This window comes from Salvia splendens, chromosome 9 (assembly GCF_004379255.2).
Source record: "Salvia splendens isolate huo1 chromosome 9, SspV2, whole genome shotgun sequence".
Classification (NCBI taxonomy): domain Eukaryota; kingdom Viridiplantae; phylum Streptophyta; class Magnoliopsida; order Lamiales; family Lamiaceae; genus Salvia; species Salvia splendens.
Window position 1 is genome coordinate 15,714,864 of NC_056040.1, and position 15,966 is coordinate 15,730,829.

The 15,966-nt window shown below is 35.5% G+C and overlaps 2 protein-coding genes across 2 annotated transcripts; one reads left to right on the forward strand and one right to left on the reverse strand.

Moving 5' to 3' along the window:
* Positions 1 to 2,014: 2,014 nt before the first annotated feature.
* LOC121746955 (ubiquitin fusion degradation protein 1 homolog) lies at positions 2,015 to 5,647 on the forward strand. Its single transcript, XM_042140923.1, has 10 exons — positions 2,015 to 2,152; positions 2,302 to 2,356; positions 3,457 to 3,534; positions 3,752 to 3,776; positions 3,885 to 3,917; positions 4,011 to 4,132; positions 4,211 to 4,341; positions 4,575 to 4,798; positions 5,036 to 5,286; positions 5,375 to 5,647. Exons 2-10 carry the CDS (start codon positions 2,354 to 2,356, stop codon positions 5,465 to 5,467), a joined length of 960 nt encoding a protein of 319 aa, XP_041996857.1. The 5' UTR covers positions 2,015 to 2,152; positions 2,302 to 2,353; the 3' UTR covers positions 5,468 to 5,647.
* Positions 5,648 to 6,639: 992 nt separating this feature from the next.
* LOC121747006 lies at positions 6,640 to 10,021 on the reverse strand. Its single transcript, XM_042140983.1, has 5 exons — positions 9,561 to 10,021; positions 8,035 to 8,331; positions 7,735 to 7,950; positions 7,534 to 7,662; positions 6,640 to 7,078 (listed from the first exon to the last, which is right to left on the reverse strand). Exons 1-5 carry the CDS (start codon positions 9,786 to 9,788, stop codon positions 6,869 to 6,871), a joined length of 1,080 nt encoding a protein of 359 aa, XP_041996917.1. The 5' UTR covers positions 9,789 to 10,021; the 3' UTR covers positions 6,640 to 6,868.
* Positions 10,022 to 15,966: the final 5,945 nt, after the last annotated feature.

Here is a 15,966-nt window from a genome sequence, read left to right on the forward strand (position 1 = left end):
TTGTTTAAATTATTGACTACAATATTATTTTGAAATAATCAAATTCAACGAACGGACAAGCTTGTTTCTGTTGACTCAAAATCTGGATATTTCGCGAATAGCTGGACTCAATTCCGATCGAGTTGTTGTGTGCAAATAAAAGCCATTATCCAAAGAGCAACTATAATAGCCCTCCGTCCAACAGAAGTATGCACTCTTGGTTGGACACATATTTTAATGTACAATTAGCAAAGTAAGAAGAGATAGAAAGAAAAAGTCATTGAAGTACTATTAGTGGATAATGACTTTTCACTTTATTTGAGAGAAAAGACTTTTCAAAATGAGAAAATGCTACTCTTGTGAGACGGATGGAGGAGACATTTGAAACTACACATTTTTAATTTATAATCGGTAAATTAAGAGAGATGAAAAGAAAAGGTTATTCGAGTATGTTAGTGGAGAATAAGATTTACCTCATTATATAGAAAATAAGTTACCAAAAATAGAATTGCACTATTTTTATGGGACACACTAAAATAAAAACAATCTCTATTTTTATGGAACAAGAGGAGTATGGTAAAACATTTTGGCCAATTAGCCAATTACAAAACTACATGAATTTGACCTAAATGTTGACATCGCGCTTAACATTGAAATTGTAACCAAAATATTACTACTTCATTTGGCTCTTTAAACTAGACTAGTTTTACCATTTAACACTATTCTTTAAATTATACTACAAATTATAAATAAGAAAACTTTTCTTATCTTCATTAAGAATACTTCAATCACTTTTTCTTTCTACTTTTTATTATATTTTACTAATTATACATTAAAACTTGTACACTATTTTTTTTAGTTGATCAACTTTTAAATTTGAAGGACTGTAGTCTAAATTTATGTGTCTAAGTCTAACCTTCTATCTTTCTACTTTTTATTATATTTTACTAATTATACATTAAAACTTGTACACTTTTTTTAGTTGATCAACTTTTAAATTTGAAGTACTGTAGTCTAAATTTATGTGTCTAACATTCTAAATTTAAGATGTTAATGCAATCCACACGAAGAGTGGGGATATTTCTAGAAAATTCCCAGAGTGAAAGGATCATAATTAATACATCCAACTCCATAAAAGAAGTTTAAAATTTAGTTTAAATACAACTTTCATGAGAAGCACGAAGTCATTTTACTAGTACATACATTTGACAATAGCTAATAAAATTGTAAACATTGCCATTATACAAAGATTTAAATGTATTTGTGAATTAATAGTAATTCTTAAATTCTAATCCAACTATGTTGTTTTAGTTATAAATACTTTAATTTATTAGTGGTGATATTCATGTGTAATTTTGCTAGCTACCAAATCAAATTCTACAATTTCACTAAAACCTTTTACTACGAGATTGATTGCAAATAAATTCAAATTTTGTAGACTTTCTTGGCTATTTTTAGAATTAAAGGGTGGATCATTTTAGCCCATGATAGCTGATAACATAAATGTATTCTGTTTATCCATTTACGAAACTAAACCTACGGGAATAAATTTTAAAAATAATCATTAAGTGAAATATGTTTCGTACTGATTAATATTACTACTATATTTATTATTTTAATGGTTTATGGTTTATACTAAAATAATTACATGATATTCTCCACTATTAAATATTACTACTATATTTATTATTTTAATGGTTTATGATTTATAGTAAAATAACTCTCCACTATTAATTATTACTACTATATTTATTATTTTAATGGTTTATGGTTTATAGTAAAATAACTACATGATATTTCTCCACTATTAAATATTACTACTATATTTATTATTTTAATGGTTTATGGTTTATAGTAAAATAACTACATGATATTTCTCCACTATTAAATATTACTACTACTATATTTAATATTTTAACGGTTTAAGAAGTACTAGTATTTATCAAGTAGTATTTATTCTGAAATGGGCCGAATTGGGCTTTATAAATTTTATTGGGCCTGAACATGTGCGCACGAATCCGACCTATAAAAGTAGCGTGCACAAGAAGCAGAATGATCCCAGAAGCATCTTAGCCTTCCTTCTCCCCTCTCCTCCGTCCAATTCCTCTTCAGTTTGCGTGCCTTCAATTTCTTCCAACTACACACTGCGAATCTTCGTTTTTGTGCCTCAAAAGTGCGTAAATCGATTCAATTTTATTCTGTTGCAGATCCTAACACAGCAAAAATTAGCTGTTTGTAATTCTGCTATCCATTGAAGATCTGATTGATTTTCTATTGGCGATTCTCATTGATCGTTTCCCCCTTTTTTGTGTTCTGTCACAGGCGAATCCGGACGTTTTAGCGCGTGCTTAATTTAACCTAGATCATCATAAATATGGTAGTTTTTTGTTTTGGATGCGAATTTCCTTTATTTTTTCATGTAAATTTTGATCATAATAGTTCTGTGTTTGTGTTTTCGGTGAAAATTTAAGTTCTGGTTGGATTGTGATCTTCTTTGCCAAATTTAAGGAAAATCATTGGTTTCCTCTGGTTCCTGTGAGATAATGGTTCGCACCTCATACGAAGTGCTTGTTCCATTCTATCTGATGCTTTTTTCTCAGTATAATGATTCGATTTGAGCTCTGAAGTATAGTGGGTTTATAGGAAAACATTGACTTTTCCTGCCCTGTTTGTTGTGATACAATGATTCGTGCCTCACACAAAGTGCTTGTGTCATACTATGTTGTGATCTCTCAGTTTGAGGCCAAGTTTTGAGCTGTTTATTATAATGAAAATATTAACTTAATATTGCATAATGGGATCATGACTAATTTAGAGTTAATGGCTTTCAGCTTGGAAATCCTGATTTGATTACAATAACTTGAATACATTGGGACCAGGGAAACTATAATCTTGATTTTTTTTAATCATAGAAAAGAGTGAAACATTTATTCGTGCACCTTCCTACTGCTGGTTTGTTCCTATATATATTGACTTCTCGTATCTGCTGTAATTAGGTATTAGAGTTGTCGAATGTATTAGTAGATGCTATTTTTTGCTTGCTTTTCTTTTAGCTCATGAATCTGATCTTAGTGCTCATAGTTTTTTCTTGGAGGAATTTAACACGGATGATCCTGTCAGAGTCATACCTAGCTGAGCATAAAAGTATAGGGATAATACCTTATGCTTGTCACAACGTTTGGCATATTTTATCTTCATATGCATAAAATTTGGTGGAGTTAGGTTGATATGTCAACATGAATAGATGATTAAATTCTTGGCTGTAAGTTGGGTGATGGATTAGCTGTGCTGCCTATGAAAGTTTTAGATATACACTACCAATCGCATTTGAGACCATAAAAAAGACATAGTAGTTAGTTCATTTAGCACAGTATCTATTCATTGGTATTCATCAATCTTGTCTTGGGAGTTTTCTGTAGAAGTATCATTCTAGTCTTTATGCATTTGATATTTATTGTTCTGGGTTTTGTGTTTCAGTTTTTTGACGGGTATGGATACCATGGAACATCATTTGAACAAACATACCGGTGTTACCCTGCTTCTTTCATAGACAAGGTTTGACTATTTTCTTTCGCATCTCGTTTTATTAAATAATCTGATTACCATCCCATAGTGATTATGGCATGGTGGGTGCGCATGTCTTAGAAGTACCTTTTGTGAATGAAAAGTCTGTGTGTTTCAATTAGCACTTAGCAGTATATTTTATATGGCTCCTGAACATTTTGTTTTAATCAAGTTGATCTAATTTCTTGCTTCTTTTCAATACCTGCAGGCACAGATAGAAAATGGTGATAAAGGTATGATCAGCTTACCCATCTTTTAGCTATGCTGGCAGTTTATGAAAATGTTCACAGCAGATGTTTTTCTTTTATTTATTTGTTTGTTCTAACTCTATACTTTTACAGTTATAATGCCGCCATCAGCTCTTGACCGTCTTGGTAAGGAACTTTAGCTACATGCCCTAGTTCGTTATTCTTTTCGTATTCCATTGATTGACTTTGATCTAATCTTTGGCTAATTTTTTGCTACAGCCTCCCTTCACATTGATTACCCTATGTTATTTGAGCTCCGGAATGCTGCTACTGAGCGCGTTTCACACTGTGGGGTTCTGGAGTTCATTGCTGAAGAAGGCATGATCTATATGCCTTACTGGGTAGGTGCTACTTGATGGTTGTTAGTGGTATGTGATTTCAGCTTCAGATTGACACTGTTATTTACTGTGTCGCATTAGATGATGGAGAATCTATTGCTACAAGAGGGAGACTTTGTGCGAGTGAAAAATGTAACTCTTCCAAAGGGTACATACGTAAAATTGCAACCACACACAAAGGATTTCTTGGATATTTCCAATCCAAAAGCTATGTAAGTGTAGATTACTGTTTAGCTTTCTCATCCTTAAATGCCTACTTGGCTTGAGCAAGTATATATGAGACATTTATCATGAACATTCTTAGAAAGCTCATACTTCAAAGAAGAAGTAAGTTCATTCTGCAGATTTCAGAGCCTGAGTGGTTCCAGTAGAGATTTGCTACCTAATTATTATTTGAAGAGCATTATTCTGAATGCTGAGTACAGTTTAATTCTATTTTATACAGCTTGGAGACAACACTGAGGAACTTTTCGTGCTTGAGCACTGGGGATAGTATCATGGTGGCTTATAATAATAAAAAGTATTACATTGATATCATTGAGGCAAAGCCATCTCATGCGATAAGTATTATCGAGACTGATTGTGAAGTGGACTTTGCTCCTCCTCTGGATTACAAGGAACCAGAAAGACCTTCAGCCCCCGTTTCGACAGGCAAAGCACCCGCAGAAGGTAAAATCTCTATGAATTATTTTCATAGAGACCTATGTTCTGTTTGTGGTTGTGTTGGATCCAGTAGTTAAGTTATTTGAGTGAACATGATTATGATGTTTGATAGATAACATTGACTTAGTTCTCTACTGTGGCATCTCATAGTTGTGTTTCTTTAGTGAGAAATCCATTGGGTAATTTATGTACCTCTTTTTTTGTACCATCAAACACCTACTTATTGGAATGGTGTGTATACAGGTCAGGAACCTCCCGAGGAGTCTGAACCAAAATTCAATCCATTTACTGGCGTTGGAAGACGCTTGGATGGGAAAGGTTTAAAAACGGGATCTCCACCAGTGTCGTCATCTGTGCCCCAAGACAGGTGTGCCAATACTTCGGCTGGAGGAACAGGTACTGCCTCTAGTTCCAGCTCACAAACTGCCAAAGCCCCAACTCAAGGGAAGCTTGTATTTGGTTCAAATGCTAACCGCACAAAAGATGCCCCAAAGGTTTCACTCAACTTTCCTTTTGTGAATCCTACCAAATGAAACTTTTTGTATCCTGCATGCGTCTGAATCGTTTGTTTCTGCATTACAGGATGCTTCGAAAGCTGCTAAGGCGGAGCCTCCGAAGAGTGATGATCCGAAGTTCCAACCATTTAGTGGGAAGAAATACTCCTTGAGGGGTTGATATTATATTTATCTGCACCTGTAAGTTATAACTCTTGATTTGTGATGGAATCTGTGTTGGTTTAGAACTTGCTGGAAAAGAATTCGAACAAAACATTGTCCCGGTCGAAGGAGCTGAACAGTGGTTTATTCTTCTTTTGACACAAGAAAATACAGAATTCGACTCTTTTGATAGCTTTTATACATGGGGTTTCATGGTCTAAAAATCTGAAACCTAAATTGGTGATAGTGACAGGAGCACAAATAAATGCCCCAATCAATTCCTTTCATTATTTTTATTGATATTTTTAATTAAATAGTGGTGAAGTTCTTGTACAATGCTTCCTAGAAAAAGGCCGCTTCGTTTGCAAAGAAGCTCGGTCAATATTATTTTTCTCTCTTATTATCTATCGTTGGACCTTTAGCGTAATAATTTAAAGGGGTAACAATCTGTAAATTATTCAACTTTTCCATTTTGGTTTTACACATTTAAAATATATCGGGCAATGACTGAACTCGGTCAATATTAGTATTATCTTATCTTATTATCGTCGGATCCTTAGCCAAATAATTAAAAGGAGTAATAATCTGTAAATTATTCAACTTTTCCAAATGTTGGTTTTAGATTCATTTAAAATTTATGGGGCAACTACCATACTTTGCCTACAATTTCAAATTGGTTTCAGTTAATTATGATTCGCAATTTCAATCGAAAATGGTTTTTCAATAAGTAAAGTTGACTGAGCCAAAACTAGCTATGCCGCCGTCACGACTCATATTCTTATAGACTTCAACTAAACTTCTTATAATCAAAATGTTATAATTTCCACCAACCAAATTTACAATTCGTTACTTTTGTTTTCTATATTCATAATTTTTGCTCAGGTCAAATATTTTCTATAATAGTATATCTGATAAGTTATTTTCCATATCTTACTTAACTACAACTGTTGACCCAGGTTAAATTTAGAAAACTAATTCAATTAGGTCGTATTTAAAATCAGCGCTCCATTATTGAAAGCTCAATTTTCACATTAAAATTTGTAATATATGTGCCACTGAAACGACGTATCCAGTGACACACAGAAATTGAAATAATACCATATCCGTATCGTGCATATGATAAAATTATTCACGAACAAATATAATTTAGAAAATTCTTCAAAAATCACTATTAATTGAAAACCACAAAAATAAACAAGAAGACACCTTCAATTCTTGAACACCATAAAAGTTACATGCATCAACAACAAAAGCAAGAAAATAAAGAATCTGGTAACATAATTAGGGAGAGTAATTAAGAGTTAACTGATCATTAACAGATAGTCAGCTCCATCCAAACTAGCCAACCCTCATCACTTAACAGATTCAAAAAATTACAAGTCTCCATCAGTTGATTTGGGTTGAGTTTTATTTACACACATCACGGCGACGAAGGCTGCAGGAGGGTGGAGGACGACGCCAACGGCTCATGGACCACCGAGTTTATTGAGATCGAGACAGGATTGCCCTCGAGCTGTAGCATGATGCTCCCGAGAACCTCAGTTAGTAGCTTCTTGAACTCATCTTCCTTCACCGTCTTCCCATCCTCACCACCAAACATTTTTATGGCTTCCGTGACTATGTTATCCATCTGCACGAATTGCGACCACCACGGGAGGTCATCACCCCAGCCCGAAGTTATATATGTCAAAAGGCGACACAGAAAATACGCACACTAGTCGTATCGTCACAAATTTTGATATACCTATATTAACGTTTTTAGTTTAAATTCCGAGGACCAACAAAGCACAACTTGATGGATAAGACAATTTCTCTACAACCAATAGACTTGTGAGATACTATAATTATTCTTATGCACCTAAAATTCCTAAATTTATCAAAATGATTTATCTATTTGGATATCTCATATGTAAATACTGTAATTCACAATTTGTACGTCCAATTTAGCTATAATAGTAAGAAACTATAGGTTTATTAGAATTTATACTACTACTACACACTTTCCTAATAGTAATATATATAGATATATTTCAAGATGCGTAGTATGAACTACTAAACCATAATCGAACGCAAGGGCGGGCGCACCTGCTCAACAGCGCCAAGAGGAGGTAAGCCGGCCGAGGCACCCAAATTATCAACTGCGACCCTCAAGAATTCCTTCGATATCTTACCATGGCGATCCCTCGGAACACTCTTAAGAGCAGTATCCAATGCCTGCAACGACACGTTAGGTCTGTGCAAAATTTAGAACCCGAACAAACGGGCAGCTCAGAATCATCAACTAACCTTATCCAGCTCAAACTTATTAGACAAGAGCCTTCTAATGCCACTCCCATCAAAGGTATTCTGACTGTGAGCAACGATAGCCGGCTGCTCCTTGAGAAGGCTCGCTGCATTCTCCGATGCTTGTTTGAACCCAGCTACAAACGTCTCTTGTGAGACGGTCTCATCAAGGGAATCTCCCAAGGGCTCCAAGGCCGGCTCTAGAATGTTGCTCATGACCTAAAAAATGTCGGGACGGAGCACGTTTTATTTAGAGTGTGTACGAGGGAGAGAAGGGTACTAATTAGCTGAGAAGAAGTCTACCCAAGGATCTGTAGCCGGAGGAACGCCTTGATCAACGGAGAGTTTCTCGAAGGCCTTGATGATGTAGTCTTTGAGTGATCCTTCGGGTAAGTCAATCTCGGAGAACAGGGAGAGTATCTCCGGCTCGAAGGTGGGTCCGTTGACGAACTCAAGGAGGTCATCACCATCGATCCTAAGAATCACGACAGGATCCCGTTTCAAGCCGGCCGCCATGCCCAGTAGAATATCTGAGAGAACCTCTTTGAACTGAATCTTGCTTATCTTTTCTTGTTTACCATGTGTGAACTCATTAAGAACCTGCAGTCGTATCAAAACGAGCCACGGGTGAGCAAGAAATCAACAACAATCACATTTATGCACAAACCATCACAATTGGAAGCTACATCAACAGGAAAAATATGAAGTGAATAATTCCCACGAGTAAGACTAGGAGCCTATTCGACCGACGTTTTCATTAAGATGTGGGATAGACATGTGGTGTGGGTGTGGACCGCAATAGGTGAACGTGATCAAAAGCCCTTAAATTCAAGAATCTGGACAAGAAAGTTGCTATGATAGTAACATTTCCAATCAAAATGAATGCATTTCTCCTCTTTTTTACTTTCGAAGCAAAGCCACGGACCACGCTAAAGCCGTTTGTTCTTGCCATGTAATGCTCTACAAGTTCATTTCACTTCCACTATTATTGCAAACCAAAATTGACAGATTCTGTATTTTCAACCACACAGAGAGATATAGAGAGATTCTGATTGAAGAAGATAAGAAAAGCTAGAAAGTCATAGAAGTCAACTCTCTCACTCAAACTACATTCATAAAAACAGATGCATCAATCAAGGATTCAAGATCAACGGATTCAGATTGCAAGCTAGATGAATAGCAAGAACAAAAAGAGACATTAAATAACACACGTATATATATATATATGAATTAACAGTCATTAAAAGATTCTTGAATTGGTGAAGCTCAATTAGCAACTTTAGCCAAGAAAGAGCACAAATGGCCTATGAAAACTCAACAACCAATGCAATACTCGATCCTCAGTTAAATCCCTCTCTCTTAATGTTCTAGCTATTCAAACACGGGTAACAAATTTCAACATTAGCAATTTCTTTACAGACTACAACCACATAGCAAAGCAAGAAACAAGGAATATCAATATTTTTGACACCCTAAACATTTCTCAAGCATTGATACAAGAAGAAAAACAGAACAAAATCATCCAATTTTTCCATCCAAGATTCTAAAAATTGCTTTTTTCTTTGAGTGCAGTGGAGCAAAAACCAATCCACAAACACTCCCCAATTCTAAAATCACAAACTAACTGCTCCAAGATTAAAACTTTATAAAAAATTGAGCCAAAAATGCACCAAAACCAACACGATTCAATCTATTTCAACTTTTAAGAATCCAATATTACCAAGTTCACAAGATCCCAACAATCATCTCAACGCATAGAGGCAGAATCGCATTGGCCAAAATCAGCTACTCTATTGAAATTTGAAAAAGAAGGCGAGTTGAGGGAAGACCTCAGAGTAAATATGGTCGGATTGAGGGGAAGCGCCTTGGGCGGGTAAGCCGAGGGCGGCGCCGATATGTTGGACGGCGGGCTGAAGCTCTTTGAGGGAGAGCTTACCGTCGCAATCAGAGTCGAGCTGTTGAAACTTGTGATGGACGAAGTTAGAGAAGACGTTGTCGTTCTCAACCAGCTCTTTTATATCGGAGCCGTCCATCACTTCACTTTTCATCGCCTTCATTGCTTTCTCGCTTTTCAATTAATGCCACCTCTGATTCTCGTGCCTCTTCTTTTCCTCTTTCTTGATCCTTCTCCCCTTCACCTGCAGCCTGCAGGTTTATATATATACATAAATGAGAGAGAAAGAGAGGTTTGTTTGGATGTGAGGATCAATTCCTCAGTTGCAGCTGGATTACCGCCAATTTTAAATTTGTTATTTTTAATCAAGGTTTACTTAGCTTTCGGTTTATGCAATGAATATGATCATGTTAAATGGAAGAGGTGTATTAAATGAAAATTCCTTACTCAAGTATCACTTCTTACTCAAGTACTACAACCACATCTAATACAATACTCTATGTTCTCATAGAAAAACATTATTCTTATTACGCATACACTAATAAAAAAAATATTATCGTATTGCTAAAAATTATTTTTCCGTAGATTAATAGGATAATAAGTTAAATAATAAAATATGTGTAATCAAACATATCATAGAACCAACTTCAATTTCATATTAGTACTAATTACGTATACCACTAATATTTGAATTCGAAAACAAAATCATAATCAGTCAAAACTATTCTGTCACATATTAAATGGGAAATAACCAAACGCGGCTTAAAGTCGGTCGTTTAACGCAGAAAAAGTTATGCGCCACGTATTTGTTTGTGGTTAAGGCACGTATGGCGGTTGCTGCCGGGCCGGGTCTTCTCAATGCTATTGTCGGCCCGTAATAATTCAACACGCGTCGCCACCTCAGCGATTGCTCACTTCATAGGATAGTCCGATGCGACGTGGCAGAGGCTTAGTGGGGTCACTACTTTACCTCATATTTATTCATTTCAATTTTAAGAAATATAATAAAAAATTGATAAAAAAAATAGTGAATTTTGTGTTCTACTTTTATATATATTTTTACTTCCCCCGTGTTTAAAAAATAGAAACATTTAAAATAGCCCAGGTTTAATGCACAATTAGTAAAATAAGTGAGAAGAATTGGTAAATTAAGAGAGATGAAAAGAAAAATGAGTAAAGTAAAAGAGAGGAAAAGAAAAATGAGTAAAGTAAGAGAGATGAAGAGAAAAAAGTAGTGAAAGTAGACTTAGTAGATTGTGGGGTCCATATCCTAAAATAGAAAGATTCTTAAGTTTCTATTTTTAAGGAACGACCCAAAATAGAAATAGTTGTTATTTTTAAAAAATTGGAGGGAGTAGTTTTATACTAATAAAATATGAGTGGAAAAAAAGCTAGTGAAATGTGTGATCTATTACTATTTGTAGAATATTCTAATCGGGACTCCTAAAGTGGGACATCCAAAAATAATAAATCGAGACTCCTATAGTGTAACGGAGGGAGTAATTCACATACCAAAATTTTCCTATAAGATATATTCTATGTTACGTTAAACTCTAAAATAGGGTTGAAAATTTGTTTCATTGATACTTCAAAATTAATCTTATTTTCAACTTTTAAGTCAAAAATATATATATTTACGTTACATTAAAATAAAATTTTTTTTAAAATTTTATGAATAAAAAGATAGTACTCCACAATATAAAGAATATTTGAAGATGCTCTAAATCTACAGCTATTTGTGGTGGTACACGAGCCTATTCAGTATTTCGGATATAGTGAGAAATGAGCTCTTTTCCATACAAATATGGTCGTTCAGTGTTTAAGTAATATATATGGACAGCCCGATCTGAAATGGAAGGCCCGCACTATTCCTTACAGTTTTTTAGAGAAATCAATTCTGGCTAGGGAGACAAGAATTGAGACATCATTGGGTGTCCCACCCAGAAATGAGAGCACTTTTTCGGATTTGCCCCTCACATTTTCATTTCCCCCCTTATTTCTCTTGGTTTGAGGGGCATTTCCGTCTTTCAGCATACTACTCTAAATTCATGCACACCAATTTCTAAAACATTGAACGGTGGGAGTGGTGTGTCATTTAGTGGCTGCAAGTGGGCACAACCATCTCATTTCTAATCCATATCCATATCTATATCTTGAGAACCCACCTCTAAAACACTGAACTGAAGTGTAGTGATTCGGATGGTGAGCACTGAGTAATATAAAAAAAAATAGTTTGAGATAATTAGTGTAAGTAGAAGCTAAATTTTTAAATTTTACTTCAAAATAAATTTATAAGTAATTTAGATTATTAATACGAATAGATTTTAAAACTTTATAAGGAAAAAGGTTTAAAAAAATGAATTCATTTGAAGCTCCTCCTCAGATATAGTACTACTAGTATATAGTTCTGCCCATGTTTGTAGGTATAATAGTATTAATTTTATAATAAAATATGAATTAGTAGAATGTAGGAGTATTATTTATTGTAAAAAGATAAAAATAGACTTTTCGTAGGGTACATAGAGAGAATGTTATTTTAAAAAATATTAATAGTGTCATTATCTATACTTATATTTTAATGAATGATATATAAAAAAAGGTGGATCAAGTAAAAATTCGTTTTTATTGAGCAGAGGGAACCGTTTACAATCTGGAAATTCCCCAAATTAATATACTGCATTAACAATAATATTTTTATTTATGTGATAAAAATAATTTTCACGGTAACTGGTTCCTACCTGTCTTGAGTACCCATTGACTTTTTTAAATAAATAAAAACAAATAATCATATTGCAATAGACTTAAACCTAAGATATTTAACATTGAACATTAATCATTCTGTCATTAATATATATGTAAAAAGTTGTATACAATATTTTGAGTCTGTGGAGTATTATTTTTCGTTTTTTATTCCGAAGATAGAAATATGAATATATGGATTTATATTCTGGTTTTTTATTCATTTAAAAGGTACATCTAGTTGTAAGTATAGTGTTTACTTTTTAAAATAATCTGAATATATAACCGTATAAAAATTTTAAGTATAAATTTCATCCACGCATGGATTATTAATCATACGTTTATAAATAATGATAGCAAATAGCTTAAAATCAAATGACTTTGGTTAAATAAAATATCGATGGATAGATTACATTTCTATCCATCCTTACCTAATTTAATTTACCGCTGCAAACTTCTACTTGCCTTGACTTTCTATGACTAATCACTTTCATTTTTATTCTATTATCACCAAATTTTTTCAATTAAATAGTAATCTTGAGCCTTTTCTCTTTGGTTGCGTAACTAATGCAAACTACACTACAGACAGTACTCGATATTCACTTTGAATTTTTGTATTACTGCTATATTTTTATAAAATTTAAATAGGTAGGTATTTAAAAAAAATATAAATTACTGAATTACATATTCAGCATGTTAAATTACTAGTTCATATTCTCTTATTTATTGTTCCGATTATTTCGTGGTACTTTGGACTCTTCCTACATGATAATATAGAGTAATTAATTCGTGTTTATTTAATACTCGTAAATATATGTTATCCATGGACTAAAAGTATGAAATATGTTTATTTTTTCGGCACCGTCCCTTTTCTGAAACAATAAATTGGACATTAATTTGACTTTAGCACCACTAAGCAGAAAAATGTGTTTTGCATGCACCGACTATTGCATAGAAATCATTTTTTCCTTTTGTTTAAAGCTTTTAAGATAATAGTGATAATTATAATAATAAAAGTCTTATGGAAGACGCCGTAATGATGGATACTCTATCATACTGAAAAATAAAGTTCTGGTTTTAGAGTCGAAATATGTTTAGGGCATCAGCAGTGCGCACCCTATGGCACGCCACGTCATCAGTTTTATCCTCCTTCCCTCCACTTGCAGTGGGGCGCTCTAAGGCGTGCCACATCATCATTTTATTGTTTTGTTTAATTAATTTAAATGTTTTCAAATAACAAGTAACGAGTAAATAATAAACGTCTAAATAACAAATGGCGACGCATTAATAAAAAAAAGTTACACTATTCAATGGGGCGATGGGCATCGTCCGCGCTATACTCCGCGCCCTTAGTATAGGGCGCGACGATCGTCCGCGGCCTATGTCACGCACCCGCAATGGGGCGGACGATGGCGGCCGCGGACGATGTGCGCCATCGGGCGTGCCATCGTCCGCCCCATTGCGGATGGCCTTAAACAAACTCAGAAAGAGAAAAAAATATGGTAATAACTAGTAACAAATTATAATCCAACATCCTACAAATTGAAAGAATTCCGTAAATATGGTAGTCATTCCATGCATTTTTTACTCCTTTGCATATCAGAACATATGAAAATGTTTCGCATTTATTTTATAACTTGAAGCTGTATCTTTGCCTCTTCTAGTTGGACGATGCTCGTTCTGTCCGTAGTGCACCTACAAACGAGACAAAACCTTTTCATCTTTGGAGACGTCATGCTGCACCAAGAGGATTTCTAGATTTAGTTTTCGTTTATGTGTATACTTTCTTATTTGTTTAAGTTTTATTATGCTTTTCTGTTTTATAACCATGTTTTTTAATATATAGTTAAACAAGATAGCTATTTGTCATCTGAATAAGAAGATTGGATTACGACTTTGTAGGGATAAGACTACAGTGGATTTATTAATTATCGAGACCTTTTTTTTCGGTCGAGAGATGAGAGATGGTCAATCTCTCAAGGAACATATCAGATACAAAAGAGACAAGATAGAAATTCAATTACAAGTACAAGATACAATGGAATCCTATCTACACTGGATCTTCACTAATAGAAGTCCAATCCTTCCAATGTATCAACTGCACAATAATAGAGCGAGTTAGAGTGACAAAGAAGAATAGATCTATATCGATCTGCACAAGAACTAAGATGAGAACACAAGTGAGTATGAAAAACAATAAGGTGGCTCTGGTTGCAACATCAGCTGCACCGACCATGCAAACCCTCCTTTAACCGAGAGTCGCAAGGTGATCTAAGTGCAGTCTTCTCTCACTATCACAATCCTTTTCACCACTACCATAATTCCAAAGAAACAGAGAGTGCAAAGAAGAGTTAATCAAATGTTGTTCTATATATCAGAGATTAGAGAGACTACAAACTTCCGAGTCGGTGCATAACGGTGGAGTGGGTGCCTTTGTTGCCACTCGTGTATGACCCCCTCAACGCCACAGGGCAATTCTTCCATTGCCAATGCATGCAATCGACGCTGCCAAGTATCCCGGGGAATCCGTGCACTTCTTCGTGAAGGTGGAGCAGAAACTGACAATCTGCCGTGTTTGGCTTCTGAAATTCGTCGGTGAAGGCTGCCCGGATGCCTTTGCAGAAGTTCATCAAGCACATTCTCCTAGTGCTTTCTCCAATGTGGAGGTATTCGTTGAACAAATCTGTCGTTTGTCCAGTAGCAAGCTGACGGATTGCTGCAGTACATTTCTGCAGCATCGTGTGGTTGGGACGGCCAACGACGTCGAACCTTTCTTGGAAGAACTCTTCCCGGGCTGCCAATGTATTTGCGATGTGCAGAAATAGCGGTTTCCGCATGCGGAAATGGCGACGGAAGTAGGTCTCTCCCCATACCGGGTTATAACAGAAGTAGTCGCGTACTAACCTTGCGGCGGCTTTCTCCCGATTACGATGGATGTAAGTCCGGGATCGTCGTTGGGGTGGCGCAGCTTCCTCCGCCTCCCTACGTCGATCTTCTTCAAGCGATTCTTCCATTATTCGACGCATTTGCTCAAATGGATCCATGAATGGATTAAATTTGGGAGAAGAATAAAAGAGATGATTTGAGATGAAAATTGGAGAGGAAATAGAGATGATTTGAGAAGAATAGATTGTGTTTGTGTGTGTGAAAGATGAGTATTTATAGAATAAAAAAAGATTTTTTTTTAAAATAACCGTTGAACGGTCATATTACCGTTTTTTTAATTTTAATTTTTAATATTTTTATTAAATTCAATTTTTTTTAAAAAAATGATTTATTGCGTCAGCGTGACGAAGCCCACTTGCGGGCCGACGAGTGGGCGTCACGTGTGGCGCCAGCGCGCGCTAGCCGTCTCGGCGAGACAGAGACGAGACGGGACGCTGCAACGCGTCTCGCGTCCGTCTCGTCTCGGAGGGACGAGATAAGAGACACCCGCGGGACGCGTTGCGGGTGCTCTTAGTCTCACACAACTAACACGCTCCAGAAGCAAGGATCCGAGTGTAGTGCGACGTGGCGACCATCCGGATACACAAGGGGAGCGACCTCAGGCCATCTAGGTAAGTGGGCCTCGCACACACCTTGGGCCAAAATAAATCCGAGGC